Below are 23,756 nucleotides of genomic sequence, written 5' to 3'. Positions count from 1 at the left end.
GACGTGGTCACACCAAGTGAAAACCCTCACTTGAATGTGGTAGATTGTCTTGATTGCAGTAGTGGATGTTATCCTAATTTAGGTAGTTGCAGAGAGGACTGCAGGAAAACGTGTTCTCGTTTTAAACTCGACTCTTATTGTTTGTACAGAAGCGACCATAGTATTTACCAATGCCAGTGTACTGCCAGAGCTCAGGCTAGAGCTGGTCTCACCATTAGTAAGTAACAGCAATTCTTAAAATGTTGACGTGCTTGACCTCTGAACCCAGTAGCGCAATAACTTAGTACCTTTCGCTTTGCCAAGTGACCTTGACAGCGTCGCCTGTGTGTAACTTCGCGAGCTTTAGTCATTTCATTGATCTTCGGTTTTGAATTTTAACAGACTTGTACTTTTCGGACACATGATTCAAACAGCAAATGCTAGCAATGGGGGTATTTTATTTACGTGTCGAGATGTGAGGAGGGCGAGGGAGAGGATTAATATATTAAATAAAGAATAATAACATGACTGGTCTACAGTATACTTCACATGTGACATCACATCACGTCACGTCACAACATATCATATCACACCACACCACACCACACCACACCACATCACACCACACCACCCACACCAAACCACATCACATCACATCACATCACATCACATATCACAATTCTCATATTAAAATACACTGCAGTGTTCCATGACAAACAACCAGACTTCCTGCGGAAAAACCGATCAACTGACAAGTCAAATAGCATTTCCTGATTTCACTTTTCTTACGTATTTTATATCATTATTTATTCTATAGCTGACGACTATCTTGGTTTGGATTGTTCGGAAGGTTGTTTAGATGCTAATACTTATGACCAACAGCGTTGCCATCGTTACTGTTATTATCAATGCCAAGGACCGTGGTCTGGGGCACATCCATGCTACCTCGCTTTCGAACAAAATGTATGGCAGTGTACTTGTTGGTACGACTGAAATGGTAACTTGTGACCTTTCTGATTCTAATTTTCGACGGAATTCATTCTGGTGTTACAAATCATTTACTGCATGATTTCATTTGAGTTTCGGCAAAAACATCATTTCGAAGTGCACGTGGTTTAATGTCGGTATATGATACCCATTTAAATAAATTTACAAGCAATTTCAGAGACGTTTGTTGTTCAATGTTTGTTAGTGTTTATATCTTAAATATAAAATACCCATTTAAATAAATTACAAACCATTTCAGAGTCGTTTGTTGTTCAATGTTTGTTTGTGTTTACATCTTAAATATAAAACACAGTTGCCAGTAAAAAAAAAACCATAACCTGTCATTCTTATCTGTGCAGAGCCCCACAAACAGCCAAAAGGCATTCCAAACGCTCTCTTTACCAGATACACCTCCATTGGGAAGGTTTCAATCCCAGGTTTTGGGGTTTAGTTGGAGCCATAAAAGGATTAAATGGGAACTTTCCTTTGTACGGGACCAACTTTTGAAAAAAAAATCCAAACTTGATCTGCAACTTCACTGCTGGGTTCATTATATATATATATATATATATATATATATATATATATATATATATATATATATATATATATATATATATATATATATATATAATTGCGCTCTGCCACTGCGGTATAGAGCACTGTCTTAGCAGATTGATACTCACCGAGTTATATATATATATATATATATATATATATATATATATATATAACTCGGTGAGTATCAATATAATATATATATATATATATATATATATATATATATATATATATATATATATATATATATATATATATATATATATATATATATTAATTACAGTGCGTATGTTTACGTCAACTTGTATTGATGGCTGTGGTCACGTTGCAAAACAATGCAAGGCATTGTCCATTCATGTCACGGTCAGTTTTCTCAATAAAAATATGTACAACAAAACAGAAGATAAAAAAGAACTAAAAACAACACCACATCAACATATAATCGTACACCACAGTACAGTATAATGACGTAAATAAGTGACTGAGTCAGAAGACTGTAGTTTAGTACAAAACAGTTTTATTGAAAAATTGGTTTTAATTCAATCGACATTGACTTATAATGATCAAACTGTGTATCTAACCTAAAACCGTCAAATTTCAAACTCGGTGTCACAACAGACTGTTAGGTAGTTTTGCTGCTAGACGTTCGGGCTTTCTTTCGATACGATAAGCGAACGAAGTTCGCAGTGAGGGCTTGCCCATCCTCGATAGCGATGTTCGTTCGTGTGTCGTATTGTATCGGAAGAACACCCGAGGTCTAGCAGCTAGACTAACTGTTAGGCAATTGCAACCCCTTTCACTGAAGAATTAAACCCAAAGTCACGAATTAGACATATATTTAGTGATTGAAAAAAACACCCTGTGTAGTGGGTACTATAATGGTTTACTTTTCAACCATTATGGGTAATGTCTTCGACCATAAATATATATATATGTCTGTTTTAGTAGTACACGTCATCGGAAGAGGACTACATAAGATGGCAAATCTAAGATGGCGACGAACCCCCCCCCCCCCGTAAGTAAGACACACATACGGAAATGTGCAGCGCCCTCTTTACTTGCCTGTAAAGGCGTATTTATAACAAAAACCCATTAGATCGATACCGTCTTATACTTCTTGATTGTTTGCATAGCTTGTACTCAGTACCCACAACAACCTCCAGTCGACAGATGCCTCATAATTTGCATAAAAAATGTGAATGTTCATACTTTCGTTTCAACTAATTTTTTATGTTTGGACAATTCGCAGTGGTAGGTAATACATCTTAGCGACGATCCAAATATCGCTAGCTGCGTTAACGAATCAGCTGCTAGGAAACAAATTCATTTGCAGTTGCGATACTAGAAGCCATATGTCCAACTACGAAATCCAATAAACTACTGTAAAGTTACGTCACGTGACAAAATGATGACGTATTCAACATGGCGACCTCCAATCGCGACACTATAGAATGATCCAAAAGGTAAGAATTTTCCGTGATTTCTACGTTCAAGACAAATTTTACATTCGCATATAGTTTTCTTTCTGGGAGGAATGGGTTTAAGAACTAGTGCAGCAAGTAGTTATAAATATTGTCCATGTTGTTCGAAGAAATGTGTGAATAACCTCAGCCACTTCAACAGGAATGGGTATAACAACCGACCGGCATAGGAATGCCTGGTATTGATAAAACTACGACAATAATCAAAATCTCCGTGTTTCAATATCACTAAAAACAAAGCCCTGTATTCGGTGAAACGCTCGCCCATTCTATGACATAGCTTCTATGAGAACAACAGAGAACTTGTTTCTTAGCAACTGTTTGGATAACGCAGCTAGCGATATTTCGATCGTCTCAGAGATTTATTACGTACCCCTGATTCGATGAGTTGTAACAATTCAGTGAGAAGGGTTTGCAGTTTGATTTTCATTAATTATACATTGAGATATCAAAGTATTAGTTCATGAAGCACACTAATATACGGACCTCAAACCCACATCTTTAGGAAATCGTGTACCCTGATTGTCATCAAGGGCCTACTGTCATGATATTACACAGCGTGAGAAGGTAATTTTCCACTTCCCCGTAAGCAGGCTGTGGAATATACCAGCCATAACCATTTTTGGAATCAAATCCTCTTCCAACGATAATATTAATATTCTTCATCAAACACATGAAAAGACTCAATACGCGATTTAAAATATGAAATTTTTATCAAATCTAATGTCTCCGCTAAACCAAATGATAAAAACAACACATCATGTTAAAAAGCTTATTTACGTAAATGGTTTCTGGCTAACTTCTTACAAACATTATTTTCACTCTGAAGAAAAAGCATAGGAAATGTAAATTTAGTAAATTCCAACGTAAATTCTAACGACTGCCTCTAGGACCGCCCTCTACGGCAGTTCCGTGTCCTGCCTTCTGAACCAATATATAAGTGTATCAGTAAAGAGTACACTTGCCCAGTTCGTAAACAACACTCTAGTCTGCTACAATTAATTGAATAAGTCTACACTAGTCCACAAACTGAAGTTTACTTGTCACCTCCGTTTCATTCTGGTCTCATATGCTGAATTTTGTAAAGAGTACCAACTCATCATTTGATTTTGAAAACCAAATATTGTTATGGCAGCTGAGATAGGCACAAACTAGAATTTATTACACCCCTACTCACATCGATGACGTGTATTACTTCTGTTATCTAGAGATTATAATTCTAAACGCAGGTTGTCATAATATAGCTCAGGTTGGCATAACATAGCTAATCACAGAAGTATGTACTACTATATAAAATACTTTATGTATAGAGGGTTTAGTTCACGTCTATCTTGGCTTGTTTTGTAACAACTTATATATAAATGTTCTATTATAGCATGGAAATGCCATTTTTACTTTATTTAGTATTGTGATCTCGTATGTATGAATGTATGTATGTATGTATGTATGTATGTATGTATGTATGTATGTATGTATGTATGTATGTATGTATGTATGTATGTATGTATGTATGTGTGTGTGTGTGTGTGTGTGTGCGTCCGTCCGTTTGTCTGTCTGTCTGTCTGTCTGTCTGTCTGTCTGTCTGTCTGTCTGTCTGCCTGCCTGCCTGCCTGCTTGTCTGTCTGTCTGTCTGTCTGTCTGTCTGTCTGTCTGTCTGTCTGTCGGTCTGTCTGTCTGTCTGTCTGTCTGTCTGTCTGTCTACATGCCTGTCAGTATGTGTATATGCATGCATATACATATACAAATACATGCATATGACATTGTATAGATTTTTGAACAAGTAAAGATGAAAGTCAAATGGTCATGGCATTGTATTGCATCAACAAAAGACACATTATAATCATCATATCACAAAAATCTTAATTTGAAAGTTAAAACGTTGATTTAAAAAAGGCTCATTGCATTGTCAGAACTTCTATCCCCAGCTAGTCTGTGGTTCGTTGTAGTAAAGTGATACCAAATCGTTACTCTAATACGAAGGAACTCGTATGTTAAAAATGATATTCAGTATCACTGATCTCTTTATTCCCACTTGCCTCTATCTTCACGACAGTTCACCGGTTTCAGAATTGCAACGGACTTTCGACTTTAACAATATAACCATATATGGCTGTACCTTCCGAGCACATCCCAAAGTCACACACATATTGTGTAAAAAATCTGTTTGACACCATCTCCACATCAGCAGCAATGCCAATGAACTTTGAATACACCGACAGGTATTCTTGCGAATCGGAATATATTTTGCGGTCTTGCAAATAGAACATTACCTTTGTTGCATCCGGGAATTTTTGTTTTTGCTGTTGCCGCAAAGTGGTCTATTGGTTTTGCGACAACGGTGTGCTTAAATCGTGTGACTTGATTGATCAGGAATTGTAATTTATATTATATTGTCAAAATAGATTTGAAATTCACAAAAAAATATATTTACAGTTGTCTTATAATCCAAAACAAGTTTGGAAGACCAGGTATTAAAATGCATTATTGAAATTTTCTTTTTGGTGCCTTTTGGAGTCCAACGCAATGACCTACCATTCTAGTTTCTAACGATTCACACATTTTTTCTTATACGTCCCATAAAATATTACTCGCCTATAATTGCACGTTGTAAAAAAAAAACCACTAACTTTGTTCTTTGGAAGCTTTTACGTGAATTTTTTCTTTGAAGTCAGTTCGCACTAATTAGCTAGTACTTACAACTGCCGTCAACAGACAAAAAACAACTAATTGTGTTGGTTGTCTGCGTCACAACTATATATTGCAGCAACTGTTTCCCGTTTGTTTCTATAGAGACATCTGTTACCAATAGCCAGCCATGGAAATTTGGTGGTGCCGACATGAGGCAATTAATTAGTCTACGAAAACAAAGTTCTGATAGATATGATACACCGTATTAATCTGTACTGTTTGCTACATAATTTTATTCAATATCAGATTTGATCTTTTTTTTTCTGTGCCGGAATTAGTTGTCTCTTGTCTGCATCGTCATAGAAAATTTAATCCCCACACCGGTAACTACTGTCCAGGTAAAATGAAAGAGGGGGGGGATTAAGAATTTTCAATGATTGTAGCAATTGTCGGAACATGATAGTTTTTTTAACTCACAGCTCGAAGAAATAGGCACATTTTCTTTGAACATTCTCATGTCTTATATTCATCTGACATCTCCAACGTCTTCGTCCGGTTATTCGCCGGCTTCCATTTGAGGGCTGTCTGGACATGTTTTTTCCCATTTCGATAAAAACACCTTAATCACTCGGAGGACTGACAACAACGTAAACCGTGTTAACAATAGTCCACAATGAAAAGGAAACTAAACAAAGTCTGTCAATCACCATGCCAGCGAACTTCCATTCGTTTATTCCAGCGCCCTCATCGTCTTGATCTCGCATCTGAGTAGTGATGAATTTGAGTTCTTCTAAGATGGAATTGGTATCCTTCAATAACGATGCTGTGTCTGTCGGCAACAATCCAACTGTCTCATCCTCACTGTGGAGTTCCTTGATATTGATAGTCTCGCCATAGGGTTGGTATTGGTCGTAGGTGGTCAATGTGTTGGCTAACCTGTTCCCCACTCTCACCATTTCGTTCCTATTTGGATATCGAACAACCGGCACAGTCCTGAATTGTGGTTTCTTCATGCATAGTATGGTTGGTAGGAAATCAAGAAGTACCCAGCGACTCTGTTGAAAAAGTGGAAGAAATAAATTATAGTATAGTTAAAGTAGGGACGAATATTAAGTTGAGTCTTTACATAATAATTATTAAAGTTGGTATACGAATGATGATGTTCACAACTGTCAATTGAAATCGTGTAAAGCAATTATCCTAACCACTAAAGTCTTGGCATTTGTAACATGAATTTTGAAAAGAGAAGAACATTTCTTAAGAGTACTTGCTGGTGTTATAAACGTAACCTGCAATCAATCAATCAATCAATCAATCAATCAATCAATCAATCAATCAATCAATCAATCAATCAATCAATCAATCAATCAATCAATCAATCAATCAATCAATCAATCAACCAATCAATCAATCAATCAATCAATCAATCAATCAATCAATCAATCAATCAATCAATCAATCAATCAATCAATCAATCAATCAATCAATCAATCAACCAGTCAGTCAATCAGTCCGTCAGTCAGTCAGTCCACGTCAGTCACGTCATCAGTCAGTCAGTTAATCAATATGTCAATTCAATCAATCAATCAATCAATCAATCAATAAGTCAGCCAGCCAGTACATCAACCAAAGAGCCATAAATCAACCAACCGAACACCTGACATGTGAATAAACCAGCCAATCATTCGACCAGTCTCACAGTACCGTGCATTTTGAAATAGAAACAAACTAAGCAGGAATTTCATGTTAAAATTCAAAATTCCGACCGAGTAAAAGCTTCCTGAAATTCCAATTTATAAAACAAACAAATGTATGCATACACATACATACATACATACATACATACATACATACATACATACATACATACCAGGGATGTAAAAATATTCAAATTCAGTTTAATAACATCAAAAGGTACTCACGGCAGAACTCATCTCATAGAAATCCGGATGTCTATGGTGAAGATTGAGTATTATAATCGTGAAGACCACGGATATTCCCACCATTATAATGGTTAAGGCATAGTAAACACCTATGAAATACAATGAGATGTACAGGTACAGTCAACATAGAAAACAAAACAAAAAAACGGTTGGACATTTCAAGAAAAAAAATCTCGTCTAGAGTTTTACCTACAAAGCAAATTTTGATTTACAAATTTAAAATTCACAAAACTTACTGGCTATATATGAACTAATTGCCAAACTACCGATAACAGAATCATACATGTAATCTGTGTAAGCTTCGGGTGTGTTGAAAGCAACTTGTGTACTTACCGATGAGTGGCACAACACTCGCCGGCGGCATTTTCTCCGATATTATCAGGAGGAATACGGTGAGTGACAATAGGATGGTTATACCTGAAAAAGAAGATAGATGTAAGCTGATATTATTAAAATTAATCAAGTACTCTTTGCAAATGACCGTGGTGGCAGCCGTTTGATTTGTTGGGTTCAGTATTTAACAATTTAATGATTAATTAATCTTCCTGAATAAAATATTATATAACAATATCAAAATTGCAGATAAATATCAGAATTTCTCACACAACCGTGTCATGATGACGAAGGCTATCAATCAACTGATTTCAAAACTGAATTGCAATTTTCACGATTATGAAGTAAATTGTACAGTGTCTGACAAAGTGTCGACAGATAAATTAAACCAACTTGTGACAGTCATATGACAGTCATGTGACATACAACGAATGTATACAGGTGTTGACGAAAGAAGTCTGAGAAGTATATGGCCGCTCAATCCGACAAATTATCCGTTATGCCATCACGGTTGCAAAAGTTCTCTTCTAACTTCCATCTCAAAGTGGACTCTATAATTCTACCAAATACAACATTTTGATACAACGGAAACTATGGCGATTGTAATTGTATACTGTTAGTAACAGCGCTAGGCGATAAAATGTAAAATAGAGTTGTCCAGTTAGTCAATGAAAGGACAAATGTAGCAATGTTGACATTTCTGTCGAACCAGAGGACGTTACCGCTTTTTCATCAGGTGGCATGGTTTTCATTGTAACAGTGCCTACACTTAACTAAACAGACCGATACGTTCAAGTGAATATAATTGCATAAAGCCTACCGAGTGCTAATTTTTCACCAGAATCTGGTGGGAGAGTAAAACTGAGCAAGGTGAGTAATGACATCAGAACACACGGTATAATGAGGTTAAAACTGTAGTACAAAGTCCGTCTTTTCATTTGGATTGTAAATGTGATATCAGGGTAGGGTTCTGGACAACAAGGATAATATAAGTCATGCCTGTTAACCGGAATATCTGTCAAAATAATAATAAAAAGAAGAAAAAGAAGAATTATTGTCAAACATACAAAAATATATCTATTTAATATTGTAACTTATGATGAGAAATTAATTTAGCAAGTTTAACTCTTGTCAACATTTCATATTCACCATCATCGTCGTTGTGATCAACATCATCATCATCATCATCATCATCATCATCATCATCATCATCATCATCATCATTATCATCACCACCACCGCCATCACCACCAACACCATCACCACCACCGTAGTCGTCGTCGCTATCAATTTCAAGAATACCCTACTAACTATTCAAAGAAACAAAATTTACTAACCAACAAGGTCCCATTCACCATTCGGTAGAAAATTGTCTACATCTCCTTTCGGCCACATTTTGGTCAAGTTTAACTGAAACCCATTGTACGTCCAAGACCCAAACTTTAGATCACATGCCTGCTGGTCAAAGGGATAATTGGCTACGTTGATTAAACATGTGCTTTTTATTATACCAGGTGGAATCCATAAACACGAGCCGTCAGAGGAAATTACAACATTAGCCTTAAAGGTACCATCAAAACGTTCATCAGCGCTGAAGATAAACGAAAAAAACCCGCAGTCATTAATTATTGCAAATACTGTGTGTCACTTTCAGCGTATGGAATTTGTAGGGGGAAAAAATGATAAAAATAGCTGTGCCTATGACGTAACGGATAAGTCACAAATGCCATATGTAAGTGTTTGAAATATTTGAGCACGAAGTGACAAAAATAAATAAATGAAATTGAAAACATGAAATTATACTTTAGTGGTGATAAGGTTTAGCTGTGTATTTAAACCTCAGGGAGAAACGATGTCATTTCAGCCTATAACAACACAGTCTGCTTAAATTGTGTTTGTCTACTTCTGAATCACATAATTGTCTTCATGATTTACTTATTTAATTTACACCTCGTCGAATGTTACCGAGGTATTGTGACCAATGAGTATCTTGTCTTTGGGTCGAAGTAATTAAAAATAGACTTGAATGTAAAATAAAATAAAATCCTAACCTACCTACCCTATTTTCTCTTATCGGAAAAAAAAAACATTTTTATTTTTAAATTTTGTCTTATACTGAAACATGTTTATTCTAAATGAGAGTCATTGGGATTTACAGCATCGCAGTTAATCTACGTTTACTCAAAATTCTATGACGTAATTTGTTTGATGTGGTAGAGGAAATGCGAAAAATGTCTGAAATGCAATATTAGTGCCAGGGTATAATTAGACATAATCCAGTTAGGTCATCCTAAATATGTATGTATATATATATGCACAATGTTTTTGTTCAGTGAATAGCAACAGAGTTTGTGAAGTGCGTTTCTACCTTAAGTAACAATTATATAACTATGAAATGTATGCAGTTATTCAGGATGCGAACACCGATACAAACCAGCTGGTGAACATCTGATGAATCACATTTGTTGTGTACGTATACGTGTAATTATGAGTGGTGTCGTTCGAAATGGATTATGAAAGGGAAAGCTTCCAAACAACCAGTGTTGATGTCAAACTTATTTTACACGCGGAAGAAAAACACATAAACATTGACAGCTATTCGAAGGAGAAACATACATGCAGTACACAGCCTGGACTTTCAACAGCACTTCATCTTTTTATAATGAGGTCTCGTCTCTATTAACATCAACACTGGACAAAAAAATATGAACGAGTGTTGTTTTGATTTAGTGCAATATAGAAGTCAAAGGTGACGATATAGAACACAATTATGTGATCCTGATCATGCGCATGCACATATCACGTGTTGTACAATATAAAATGAACAGTGTTTACCAAGAGATCGAATGTTTCAAATGTAACTGTACCTCACGAGAAAATGATGAATATCCAGGCTATGTGTGATTGCATAGTGAAAGGAAGAAAAAGAGGAAAGACGGTAATGTCGCTATGCTACCCATACTAATATCAAATAAATATTTAATATAATATCTTTGCAGGACATACGTCACAGATATGTCTTCTGCTATCATGCCGTTTGGGCTATATGTTAATGGAATCAGTGTCTTTAAGCGGAGATGTACATGTGCGTATTCGATACCAATTCACTAATGTAGTGCTATGAATATTTTTGTCCCACACATTTGTTGATACGCAACTGTTTGTCTGCTAGCTTCAAAACTATGAAGTAAAGGCATTGTGTATGCTTGAAGTATAAAGATGAAAATGACAAGAGAACAGTAAACAGCGCTACCAATCCGGGACCGTGTGTTAATAGATTGCATAGATTGCGGCCAATGATTATTAAGTATGTTTGGTGGGGTGTGGACCTAAACGGTATATATATATATATATATATATATATATATATATATATATATATATATATATATATATATATATATATATATATATATATATATATATATATATATATATATATATATATATATATATATATATATATAGGGAATGTGTAAAAGATTCAAACGTCGATTTCCAATCAGTCGCAAAGATCACACGTCATAACTTAACATTTTATAATTGTGAGCGCTGTGTCTAGTTTTATACTAGAGCCTAGTAATCGTGGCTCGATGGTGGTTTTGATTTCGTCCCTTGTAATAAAATCATTAGGCTAAAGCAGACAGTGTTATTTTGAAAAGCATGTCACATGAAATAGAATTTTCTTGTTCCGGTAAAACCTCCCTATCAAAACATTGATTGCTAAATTTCATCAGCTGCATCCACAAAAATCCCAAACATTTCATCGTCTGTGGGTACCTGATTTTTTGTAGATAGCTAGTATACAGTCATGTATCAAATCAAATTGATTTTGAGCCCACACCCAACAAAATAGCGCCTTCAACGGCGATGACGATTTTAACCTGTTTTTGTACTATTTATGGATAATATCGACCATTGATTAAAATGTACAATGTTCAATGGATAATTATTGATATTTTAAAAGCAATTCTGTGAATATCAAAAAATGATGCTCCAGTTTTAACATGGTGACATAGTCAAAACATAGCTTTCGTTCAAGATTTAAACTTGCCACTACACTACCTGCAGATAAAATATTGACCGCTGAATAACAGTTACATTATCTTTTTACAATTGACCAATTTTAGTGAATATATATGTGGTTATTTGATGAAAAAAGTCCCAGTTGCAGCTAGCGCTGTTGTAAGATCACTGGTTGGAGTGAACATAACCAGTTGTTAAACATGATTCAATGTTTTAGTTATTGGACTTATATCATATTATGAATATACTTTGATATGAAACAAACAAACAACAACAACAAGAATGACAAAAAAATCAAGAGAAAAGAAAATAACGAAATAATAAACACACACACAACCTCACCGCAACCCATAAACTTACAGCCTGAGTCCCTTTAAATCAAACTAACAGTTTGCTGATCTCTTTAACAGGTGAATAAATACTGTAACAATATATTCACTAAGTGTCCATTGATATGACCGGGGTAAATTAATTCAAGTTTATACTTCCATTTCAAAGTGGGTGTCCTTGAAAGTGAAGATTAACATCTTTAGTATAGCCTTCACAAGAGTTATCGATAGGTCGTAAAACAAGTACTTCTACATAGTATTTACAGATGTACACCATCTTAAAATTGCACAGATTCATAGGGTGATTGATAGGTGTAGGTGTTTCACTTTACACCAAGAACATTAAGGTCGATCATATTTTACATTATACATTCACACAAGTCTATCGTATTCAGGAGATTAGCCTACAAACCCGACCGAAATACATATCAAGAATACTGACCAACCCAAACGGGCAAGGGTCTTCGTATCACTTGTATATGTAGGTAAGGGGAAAAGTCACGACATCGCCGATGTTCTTTTTAGCCTCGTCCACGGCTTTTGATATACATGCATTTGCTTGTAAGGAAACATTCGCATACAGTGGCAAATAGAAAAATGGTGGAACCTATCTCAACTGATTAACACAGTTTGTTTAATCAAATGCAACGATGTCAGTTCACTTTAATAAAACATACTATACGAAAAGTGGTATTTGACCTTGTATGTTCACCCTGGTTAAAGCTTGAGCAGAGAATGTGCAAATGTCGTGAGTATGAGACGAAGTTCCACCTATGACTTAATTTAACTAAGGTGATCTCTCCCCTGGGGGTTGTAGACAGTCAAAAGTGACACTGCGTCTCGTACTACCACTGGACAGAGATATTGGTTAGGTGGGTCACAGCTAGAGTAAAGGTGGGGTAAAGGGGGATAAATAAGACTCTTCGTGGAATGAATATGATGGAATATTTGTTGCATGTTGATCAAAGTGAACGTTTTATGAACTAGACGGTTAGCATGTATTACATTAGCACTACGTACACACTGACCCGGGGAGGAAAATAATCTCTTCCAGGCTAGTAAAATGGTTTAAATACATTTTCATTTTCTAAAAACTTGTACATCACCTTAAATTCATTTCAGCGCCATATTTATAATTTTATTTTTTACACATAATTAGGTTTGGAAAATGGCAATATTTGCAAGTGATCATGATCTGAGGACATTGACAACATATTGCGTGTGAACAATAATTGTGAATCACTGACATAATGTTTTCAATGCAAGACTCTTTATAAAGTGCATGAATGCAATCGTTTACAATCCCATGAAATGTGTTATTTAGTCAATATTCAAGCTGATCATTCAAGCTTATCGACGTAGTTGGCAGTCCCTTCTCGTCTTTAGACGTTTGCATAAACGGTTTATGACGTCGACGTAGACGAGTAATGTTAAAAGACCGAGTGCCCTAGTCTTTTTTGTATAATACAAGTTATAGAAAATATATAATGCCATGACAGATAGCCTTATCCATCAGCACATTCGTGAATACATCTTACTACAATATGTGCCTGGCTATATGTATGATCCATCGATATTCAACTCGAGTAGAATGATGTTAACGTGTCAGGTGAGAAAGACTAAAACTCAAAAACATTTCGATAATTCGGTATTTGATCGTTTCCCCACAAACATACACACATAGAGACATACATACCCTCATCGCATTTTCATCGCCACTAGTATAAATGACACAATCCACACTAACCTCTCTGAATGGGAACTGGCCACTGGTGAGCTCAGTTTTTGCTATTTAAAAAATTGCCAGTCCCCAGTTACACAGTTTCAGAAACTGTCAATGCGTATCTGTTCTAATTGTGTGTGTGTTTATTTTGTTGCTGTATGTCTGTATGTGTTTTCTTTTATTGTGTGATGAATAAAATAAAATAAATTAGTGGTATAACCATAACATATATAACAGAAAACGAGAAAACACGCAAGCCCCCCCCCCTCCCCCCCCCAAAAAAAATACATACATACATACATACATACATACATACATACATACATACATACATACATACGCATCCCTTACCATGCACTATACCGTGTAAAGTCAAATTTACTATCAATTTGAACCTAACAACCAAAAATGGTGGTTTAATGTTATGCAAGTGAATTCACAAGGTTCCGTATAGAAATTCCGAAAGTATAAATGCTCATATGAGATAATACCCCTAAGATGCAGTGCCTGGTTTTGACGATAGTCTTGTAAATATCTTCAATGTCAAAACCATCAAGGTCAAAGAATGAACCTATAATAATTGCAATAAAACTGTGACGACAGACAACATCAGACATGCTGCGGTAGTATTGCATTGATTGGCGTCTAGGTTATTGACTGCAATAAATGTACAGCTGTTTAACGTTCAGTGAGAACTATTGAACTGAAAGCATTAAATCAAACACCCGGCCACTTGTCTGGGAACGAAGACAGCGATCCATGTAAAATACCGTTGACAAAAAGTATGTCAGAATAACCAAACAGGTTTAATTTATGAGGTGTTCAAACTTCAAATTTAAATATGCATGCAGGTAGGTAGTATTAGGTAGGTAGGTAGGTAGGTAGGTAGGTAGGTAGGTAGGTGGGTGGGTACATCGTATGTATGTATGTATGTATGTATGTATGTATGTATGTATGTATGTATGTATGCATGTATGTATGTATGTATGTATGTATGTATGTATGTATGTATGTATGTAATGCATGCATGTATATATATGTATGTGTGTGTGTGTCACTGTATGTATGTATGTATGTATGTATGTGTGTGTATGTATGTGTGTGTGTCTGTGTCTGTGTGTTTAGATGTGCAGGATGTACGATTAATGTTGTTGACAAATAAATTATTGTCACCTGTTATACATCAATACATCTGGAGTCCATACTTGATCCGGTGGCAGGCGGATTGTTTGAATGCCGCCATTCTCCGTTGCATTCCATTTTAAGTAGTGGTCGTACCAGATCTGAAATTATATGAAAAGAAAATAACAGCTGCAATCTGGAGGTTGAACTGGCTGTAAAAGGGCACATTTAAAGAAATCAAAACAGGAGCGTAAGACATTACGGGGTCAGAGGACTTTACTTATAGTCTACTTTCTACATTGAACATAATTTAAAGATGTTCATGGGATATTTTAATTACTATTATTATCATTATATGTTGTTTCCGACCAAAATTATGTTTTTAATATAATCGCCCCCCCCCCCTCAATCAAATTGTCGGAAGGTGTTCAGCTGTTCCCTCCCGCTGATTTTGAACTTGCCCGTCAGCCCACTGCCCACCAAATATTGTGAATGGTTTACCAACCCCCATACCAGGAAAATGTTTGTGCTATCCACTATACGAACAAATCATAGTGCCTCTCCCCCACATTTCCGTGTCTTCCTCTGCCATTGTATTAAAAGTCGGGACTTCCCCGTCGCAATTCTTCCGTGTTTGCTCCTCCACGGTACCGATCGATAAAAATTGTCCACCTATAGAAACAGTGCGTAAGAACAGTTTTTCGCAAGAACAACGTCGTTGACTGACCCTGTATCATTATCACACAAGTGTATAATATGTCGACAAGCATGTCCCTCTTTGACGACTGTTGACACACGGACATCAAGTATACACATTAAACACAAACAATTATAAACAAACAACAGGTGATTAGGGTGAATGAAATAATTTCGAGGTAAAGGTTTCCCTTTCAACGGACGTAATGGGAACGGAAGAGAGCAAACAGTTTCAGCGTAAATGATGATATATCGATGGTAATAATATAAACTAATTACCATTAACAGTTAACAGCTGCTAATTTGAAAGTTAATTAAATCATAGACTCTCGTGTAGAGTCTGTGATTAAATTCATGCATTCACACGCAGTGACCTGCAACGACACTTCACCTAGTTAGTGCGTTCTTTATTGATTTAAATTATCTTGCACTCAACTGAAATTTGTTGAATATGTGTTGCTATATAAAAGTAGTATAGTGCAGTACTGTAGTATAGTATATTTTAGCACAAAACTACAAATGAATTAGAAATACACAATTCATCTCAAAAATACAATACATCAAAACGAACACTAATGATCTAATAATAAATATGTTATATGTGTACCTGTACGTCACAGGTGTGATTTTTCATTCACTAAACTATAGTAAGGATGACGTGAATGCCTTGAAGGATCCGATCTGTCATAGACTGTATAACCAGATTAAATGTTATTGGCTGACCACTAATAACATTAACAAATTCAATACTCGAGTAGCTGTAATTAAAATTAGGACGGCATATGCGTATGACGTCACTCTGCAACTGGAAACTGTTCAATAATACTAAACTTAGCATTAAAATCAAGTGATTGATTGCTTTGACGGTCGCCTGACTTTAAACCAAAAGTGACGGTTAGTTGACAGCCCGTATTGTGCGTGTACCAACATATTGTTGGTCAATAAAACCTTTTATTTTACACATATCGTGCGAAGTCATAACTGTGAGTAGGTCACCCTTGTCATACATCGCGAGCTGAGAGGTCGCTGACAGCGTCAAAATAGAGGTGGCTGACAGCGTCAAAATAGAATAAAAATAAATGAAAAATGCATTTTTTTGTGGCGGTAATATATCGTTTATGGGATACCTACTCGCTTTCCAATACGATGTATTGCAGTGTTGGTGTTTGAGATGTTTTCCAAAGACCGAGTCAATTGTATTAAATAAACAATCAAGATCAGTGAGCCTTATCACAAGGTTTAAGGTTGAGATAGACACCAATTGTATGTGTTGTTGATAGTTTGACGAGGTATTAAAATATTTTGATGATGATTGTGATTTTCATGGGCTAAAATTTTGGGATACTGAATTACAATATTACATATGCAATTAGTGGGAAATGACCCCAAAGGTCTAGAAAAGATCTTGCACACACTTCGATTGTATGTAGATAACACAAAACTGTAATAGGCATATGTGTTCAGAAAAGAACTCAAATTACCTATGCTTTCCAAGCAATAGCTTACACCTCAAGAAATGGTAGATAATCGTCGTAAACCACTTTACATAAGTTGTTTGGGGCGGAAAATGTACCCTTTTACGAGATTGTGATAGAGAAAGTGCTTAAACAAACAACAACGCATATTGTTTGTGGGGAAACATTTGAAAGGGGTATCGAACGAAATGTTTATTTATGTCCAAGAAAATGATTTCGAAATTTTGCAGGCTTAATTTTCGTATATTAGGAGTGAAGAAATCATCTAAGATCACACAAAATCGACAAATTACTAAGCTGATGAGCCAACAACTAAAGAAAACATTCCATAAATATACTTAGTTCGAAATGATGTCAGTGTTCAATGTGCCACTGTGAAATCAGCCAACACGCCTGATAGAACTAAAATGAAACGAGAGATCCATACATTACTGATGAAATGACCCGTACATAGACAGATCATCGTGCATATTGCTATATATGAATTTCGATGTTATAGACATAAAACAGATACCAGTCGTATCAACCTTGCGTTTCTTGTACCGTCAACATATTAGACAGTGTTTCATGTAAGTTCGAAGGAGTTCACCGAGGCAGGTTGTTATAAGCTGTCGTTTGTTCAATGCATATGTCATACGTTTTGAAGCAGATTGTCAAAATGACATTTGTAATATGTTTCCTCTAATTTTAACCTAATGAGTTGGGACACCACATAATTCCCCGAGAATTGTTGCAGTTTATAAGCTATTAAGACATCAGAACACTCACAACTCTATATCTGCTTGGTGATAATATCTGTGCGTGCGGAGAAATAGTTTATGCCAGTCAACTGAACTTCAGGTAATCAGTTTAATTGAATAAAGCTACCCTATTTTAGATATTGTTTATTTGATTAGACTCAGAAATGTATTCTAAATTGGGTAAATTGGATCAGCTTGAGGAAACTAAGCGTTCAACCGTTTGGTCTTTTGCGGGTGGGGGTATCAAGTTGGAAATAAGACATTGTAAAGTGCTGCATTTTAACCCGAAGAAATAACTGCCTATAACAGGAGATCTGTCTGTCTGTCTGTCTGTCTGTCTGTCTGTCTGTCTGTCTGTCTGTCTGTCTGTCTGTCTGTCTGTCTGTCTGACTGTCTGTCTGTCTGTCTGTCTGTCTCTCTCTGTCTCTCTCTCTCTCTCTCTCTCTCTCTCTCTCTCTCTCTCTCTCTCTCTCTGTCATGTGCACGCTATACAGTCGGTTGCGTTTTAAACTGCTAAGTTTGCTTAAGACACATTAGGAAACTTCATCACTCACGATAAAAGGTAAAGTCATGTTGATAATGGATAGATCCTATGCATTGTTTACATGGATGGTGTCATAATTTGTTATAAACTTGGATGTGGGGTAAGAGGAAGGTAAATGTATACAGATGGATGAATTGATGTTACGAATGGACATATGATATGATGAATGGTTCTAAATATTGGGGAGCGGGTTGACGAAGAGACGAAATAGCAGGTAGATGACTGCTTTTAAATGAATGACTGTATGAGGGAGTGATGTAAATGTGTAATGACGAATCGATTCATCAAAGACACGGCTATGCATGGTACATGCAGGTACATACATGGAAGGGTGATTGAATGCATAGCGTAGGTTAATGTAGGAGTTTTGGAATAATCATTTGATGGATAGTTGGTTGCGGAGGACTAGCTAGATTGATAGATTCGTGAATAGACTGGTGGATGGATAGATGGATGGATGGATGGATGGATGGATGGGTGGGTGAGTGAATGCATTTATGCGTGGAATCGTGGATGCACTGATGGATAGGCCTTTTGATGAGAAGTGAGGTGAACATATGGAAGTACGGAACTATCGATTAGTAGATAGGTATGAATGAATGAATGAATGAATGAATGAATGAATGAATGAATGAATGAATGAATGAATGGATGGATGGATGGATGAATGAATGAATGAATGGATGGATGGATGGATGGATGGATGAATGGATGAATGAATGAATGAGCGAATTATGGATGGATGAACAGATATTACGATTAGAAATGTTATTAGTTTTTTTAACTGATTAATCATTGTTTTATCAGTAGCTTAGAATATATATTGAAATGTTCAATCAAGATTAAACAAACAAGGGACTTGAAAATAAATAGTAATTAATATATTTTACAATGATTAATTGACCATTGGTAGGTACCTACAAAATAGATTAATAATTTGGAACGGATGATATGATTAATTGTTAGATATTTTACAAGGTGAAGTTGGTATTTCATCATCTAAAATCGAATGAGATAAACCAGTTGCATCCAGAAAAGAGAATGTGTTTCATATACCATTAGTACAATATACAGAGGGGCCCTATTCAATAACATATTACAGTATCATACTTTGACATTTTTATTCTGTCCTTGACCAGCAATGTCTGTGCGGACAAATATAGAACTCGAATCATTATGTCATACGTGGTTCAAACGTCTCGCACTGCGGGTCTATTTTTTTTATTGGCATGCCACGAGCAAAGTTACCAACGAAGGTACCATCTTTGACCTTGACACACGCTGAGGCCCGGATCAATTTCTAAAGACTTTGATGCCGTTATATTACTCGGAAACTAATCCTTGAATTGAATGGTTATTGCCTGTCACAATTTGATAAGACAGGCAAGTGTAATTTCAAGAGATTAGGTTTTAGTGAGGAATTTAACATACGTCTTCAAAGTCATGACAATGTCAAATCCGAAATCAACCTGTGTACGCCAAAAGTAGATGTATTTTATATAGACATCGGATTAGAACATTTAATCCGATAGAGATTTACTTTTTAGATTTTAGAAGACGTTGTGGTGGTTGAGGTAGAGGATTAGGCTTTAGGTTTAACATTTTCCTCTTTGAGATTCATTCATATTGCATACATGTTTATTCAATATACAACCCGTTACATAATGTCTGGCTTAATATTAGCATGCTGTAAGTGACGTTTGTGCACAAATTGTATGACATCGAATTATAAAAAACGATTGATTGATTTTTTGTGGGAAAGGGGCGGGGTTGGGGATGGGTGGTGGTGTGGTAACTAGTTTGGATTCCAGACTATAAAGTGGAATTTTCTTTAACCAGATCATACGCAGTATATAAATATCAACATATGATTACATGTACGTACATATACATATACATATACATATACTGGTATACTCATGCTCAATGAATAGAGGCTTGACTTATCTAAAGTGGTCTTTACTATAGGTGGTAGGGATAAATATGTCTATTTACCCTTTTGCTTAGTTTATCGGAAGGTTTTACCGTAAACGTAATATTCACCACGTGAACTTTGATTACTATTAAAGCGAGATAATTGACTAAATCATGAGGCTGAAGTTCGCATGTGTCTTATATGGGCATGGTTTGACTTTTCTTTAATATCAGAACAATGCAAAATGATGATGTTCTTTAATAATATAACTTCGCAAAAGCGTGCTAGAGACAGCAATCATTGCACATTACTGAATATATTGCTTTAATTCCTGTACGGTAGATTGCTTCCTTTATATTTGTTTAATATGCAGAAATACAAATAACTTTAAGGCAAAAGATACTCTACATAGTATAGGTTTTCACTATGCAACATTTTGAGAAATGAACGGTATTTTCCAAAAAGACGTAGTACCTAAGATAATTGTGAAACTGTATCCCTAAGTGTACGGTGATATCTTCGTAAGGCCGAGCTGCCCTTCAAATACTGCATCGGATATTCAGATATTTTACTGTATGCATAGTTCACAAGAATTTCGACTGCTCTTTGTCTACTCCCGTTTTGTGCGTACCAGGGCTAGTTGCATATCCGTTGTAAGGGAAGCTCTCTATCCGCACAAACAAAGTGTAAGTCACGTTATCGAGATGTCTAACGATTTTGAAATGCCCGGATGATCACGCTAACTCCACATATGTGGAATTTATTGGCGAGATAGAATGCAATCAATGAGGTGGAAGGAGAAATTTGATAGGAATCATTAAATACAGAACTAATATATAGTGACGGGTGTACTTACAAATCGCAGCCATACGTTTGTTGTTAGAATCTGATCCCTCTCGTTCTACAGAAAAAAATAGAAGAAAAAAGTAGTTAAAGTGGGGGTTTGCAGAATTTAAGAGGTTTCGGTACACATTAAAAAAATGTCGACTGAAGGAAACCCCACAATATATCTAGAGAAATTAATTATATTATCTGTAGTATAAATATTATAAAAATATTATGAAAGATTATTAAATGATTGTCTTCCTGGAATGAGACTAAGTGTGGGTTTGTCATTTTATGAATGATGATCATAAGATGGATGTGGTGATTAACGAGGTCATAGGTCACAAAAACCAACGATACTAGGTTTGGTTACATGATATAGAATATACCATAGTTGGGATAAGACAACTATTGGTGGATAGTACTTGAACGTCTTATATATTACCCCTCACAAGTTACACAGATAACAATTCATATTACCCCTCACAAGTTATATAGACAGCAATCGATATTACCCCTCACAAGTTATATAGAGAGCAAGCAATCTTACCCTTCATAAGTTAAACAAATAAAATCTATTTTACCCCTGAGAAGTTACACGGAGAGCAATCGATATTACCACTCACAAGTTACACATGGAATATCGACAGTACCTTCAAGTCAGAAGAGAACAGTTAATATTATCCCTCACAAATTACACAGAGAAAATCGACATTACCCCTCACAAGAGAACAATTGACATTATCCCTCACAAATTACATAGAAAACGTCGACATTACCCATCACAAATTAAGTAACACAGAGGTCAATAGATTTGTGATATTTTCCAGTGCTTTGCACCAGGAAATTAGTCATGTAGTTTGATACCATTCGCCGCTAGTTTCAACGCACACAAACCTGTAGGAAACAGAGTTAGAGGGAACAACCTTGACATTGATAACTAAAGCTATTCCTAGTATTTGAACGTGTGTAAATCAAAAGTAACTTGATGTAACGTTTTTACGGGGCAAGGTCTTAAAACTGTATGCTAGGAACCCTAAATTGGCAGCTGTTACGTCGTAAATAAATAAGCACATCCTCTCACCACTGTCGTAAATCTAAGATGATACTGTTTACGACATAACAACACATTTTATTAAACAAGCTAGAGCAGAGTAGATCCTCTCGTACAAACTTTACACGAAACCGAAGTCGTTGGTGAAGAAAGTGATTTCAATTAATACATAAATTGTATACCTTCTGACGTACATATAACCGAGAATGGTCTGAGGTATAACAGCTCCTGATGAAGGATGTACTGACTCAGAGATAGTCCGTTGACTAGTGCGATGTTACTGATCGGGATAGTCAATTGTTATCTGTGCGTCAGATATACGCATGTATTCATACAACGCCGGACGTGTTTATGTCTGGGATTATACATTTTGTAAGTCCAGATTATACTGTAATGCGAAATTTAACATCTCTTGCTTTTCGTCCATACAATTATTGATGATGCGTTACATCACATAACGACATTAACGACACAAGCAGAGAAGATGACTTATCGTGTTTAATTTTTCTCCCCAGTAAACATTCAGCTATGAGTCTAGATCGGCTTATTACCAAAATATGAAAGACAAAATGAGTCGTAGAAGACAACTTCCTGATAGATAGTTTATCAATATTCCCCTGCACTTTTATTATATTTTCTCATTATGCAATTGTGTTTTTGGAAAATTGTTGTTGGTAATGTATTAATTTCAAAGGACATTTACCAGGGATCTAAAATAACAGAACAAGATTTGTGTGACGTATCACCGATGTTGATGGGCCACGACATGTTTTAAACAAAACGCAAGACAAATTATGAGCGCCAACTATAAAGATCATAGAGATGCCGTGCACAGTTGGCATTTAATGAAGCAGACAAGTATTCGTGTTACTTATGAGTAGGAAAGTTAACTGTTGAAGCCATTAAACATCAAGTCCATCGTGTAATTATTTTAACAAACGTCGCTCTACTTCACTGTAAATGAATATCAATACTTATCGCTTGTCAATGTGATTAGTATAGGGGATCCTGTTGTACATGTGACAGTTGTGTATGTATGTGTGGTATCTGAGTTATTGTTATTGTGATAGTGGTTTTACTGTAAATATGTATAACGTTTTATAAAATACGTCGTTCCTCATGTGTGGTATCTTGTGTTATTGTCATATCGGTTTACTGTTAATATGTGTAACGTCTTGTCACAGACACCGTTCTCCATTAGTGAAACTCCACGCAATTCTCGTTTCCACTGTAAATTATAAAATATTATAAAATATTAAAATTCGGTGTCAAATTCCTACGAAAACATCAATATTTACATTGTAGAGTTGTTTGTCAGATTGCCTAAAGCTAATTATAGCAGTTAAATGTTAGGGGAAGTGATTTTTATAAAATATTGTTTTTCAAATAGAAGAA

General features: G+C 35.8%; 2 protein-coding genes across 2 annotated transcripts in view; one reads left to right on the top strand and one right to left on the bottom strand.

Annotated features, from left to right (window-relative positions):
• Window positions 1–23,756, top strand: part of LOC144443383 (dolichyl-diphosphooligosaccharide--protein glycosyltransferase subunit KCP2-like) — a 466,884-nt gene that overhangs the window by 67,425 nt on the left and 375,703 nt on the right. The gene's annotated exons all lie outside the window — the stretch shown is intronic.
• LOC144443381 (neuronal acetylcholine receptor subunit alpha-7-like) overlaps window positions 4,636–23,756 on the bottom strand; it is a 34,275-nt gene continuing 15,154 nt past the window's right edge. The window contains exons 3-9 of the mRNA XM_078132848.1: window positions 21,339–21,383; window positions 15,164–15,273; window positions 9,250–9,503; window positions 8,733–8,927; window positions 7,913–7,996; window positions 7,559–7,668; window positions 4,636–6,691 (exon numbers count right to left, since the gene is read on the bottom strand). Coding sequence (XP_077988974.1) covers window positions 6,257–6,691; window positions 7,559–7,668; window positions 7,913–7,996; window positions 8,733–8,927; window positions 9,250–9,503; window positions 15,164–15,273; window positions 21,339–21,383 — 1,233 coding nt within the window. The 3' untranslated portion in view covers window positions 4,636–6,256. The remainder of the gene's footprint in view (window positions 6,692–7,558; window positions 7,669–7,912; window positions 7,997–8,732; window positions 8,928–9,249; window positions 9,504–15,163; window positions 15,274–21,338; window positions 21,384–23,756) is intronic.

This window comes from Glandiceps talaboti, chromosome 12 (assembly GCF_964340395.1).
Source record: "Glandiceps talaboti chromosome 12, keGlaTala1.1, whole genome shotgun sequence".
Classification (NCBI taxonomy): Eukaryota; Metazoa; Hemichordata; class Enteropneusta; family Spengelidae; genus Glandiceps; species Glandiceps talaboti.
This window is presented reverse-complemented; position numbering and strand designations above follow the sequence as displayed.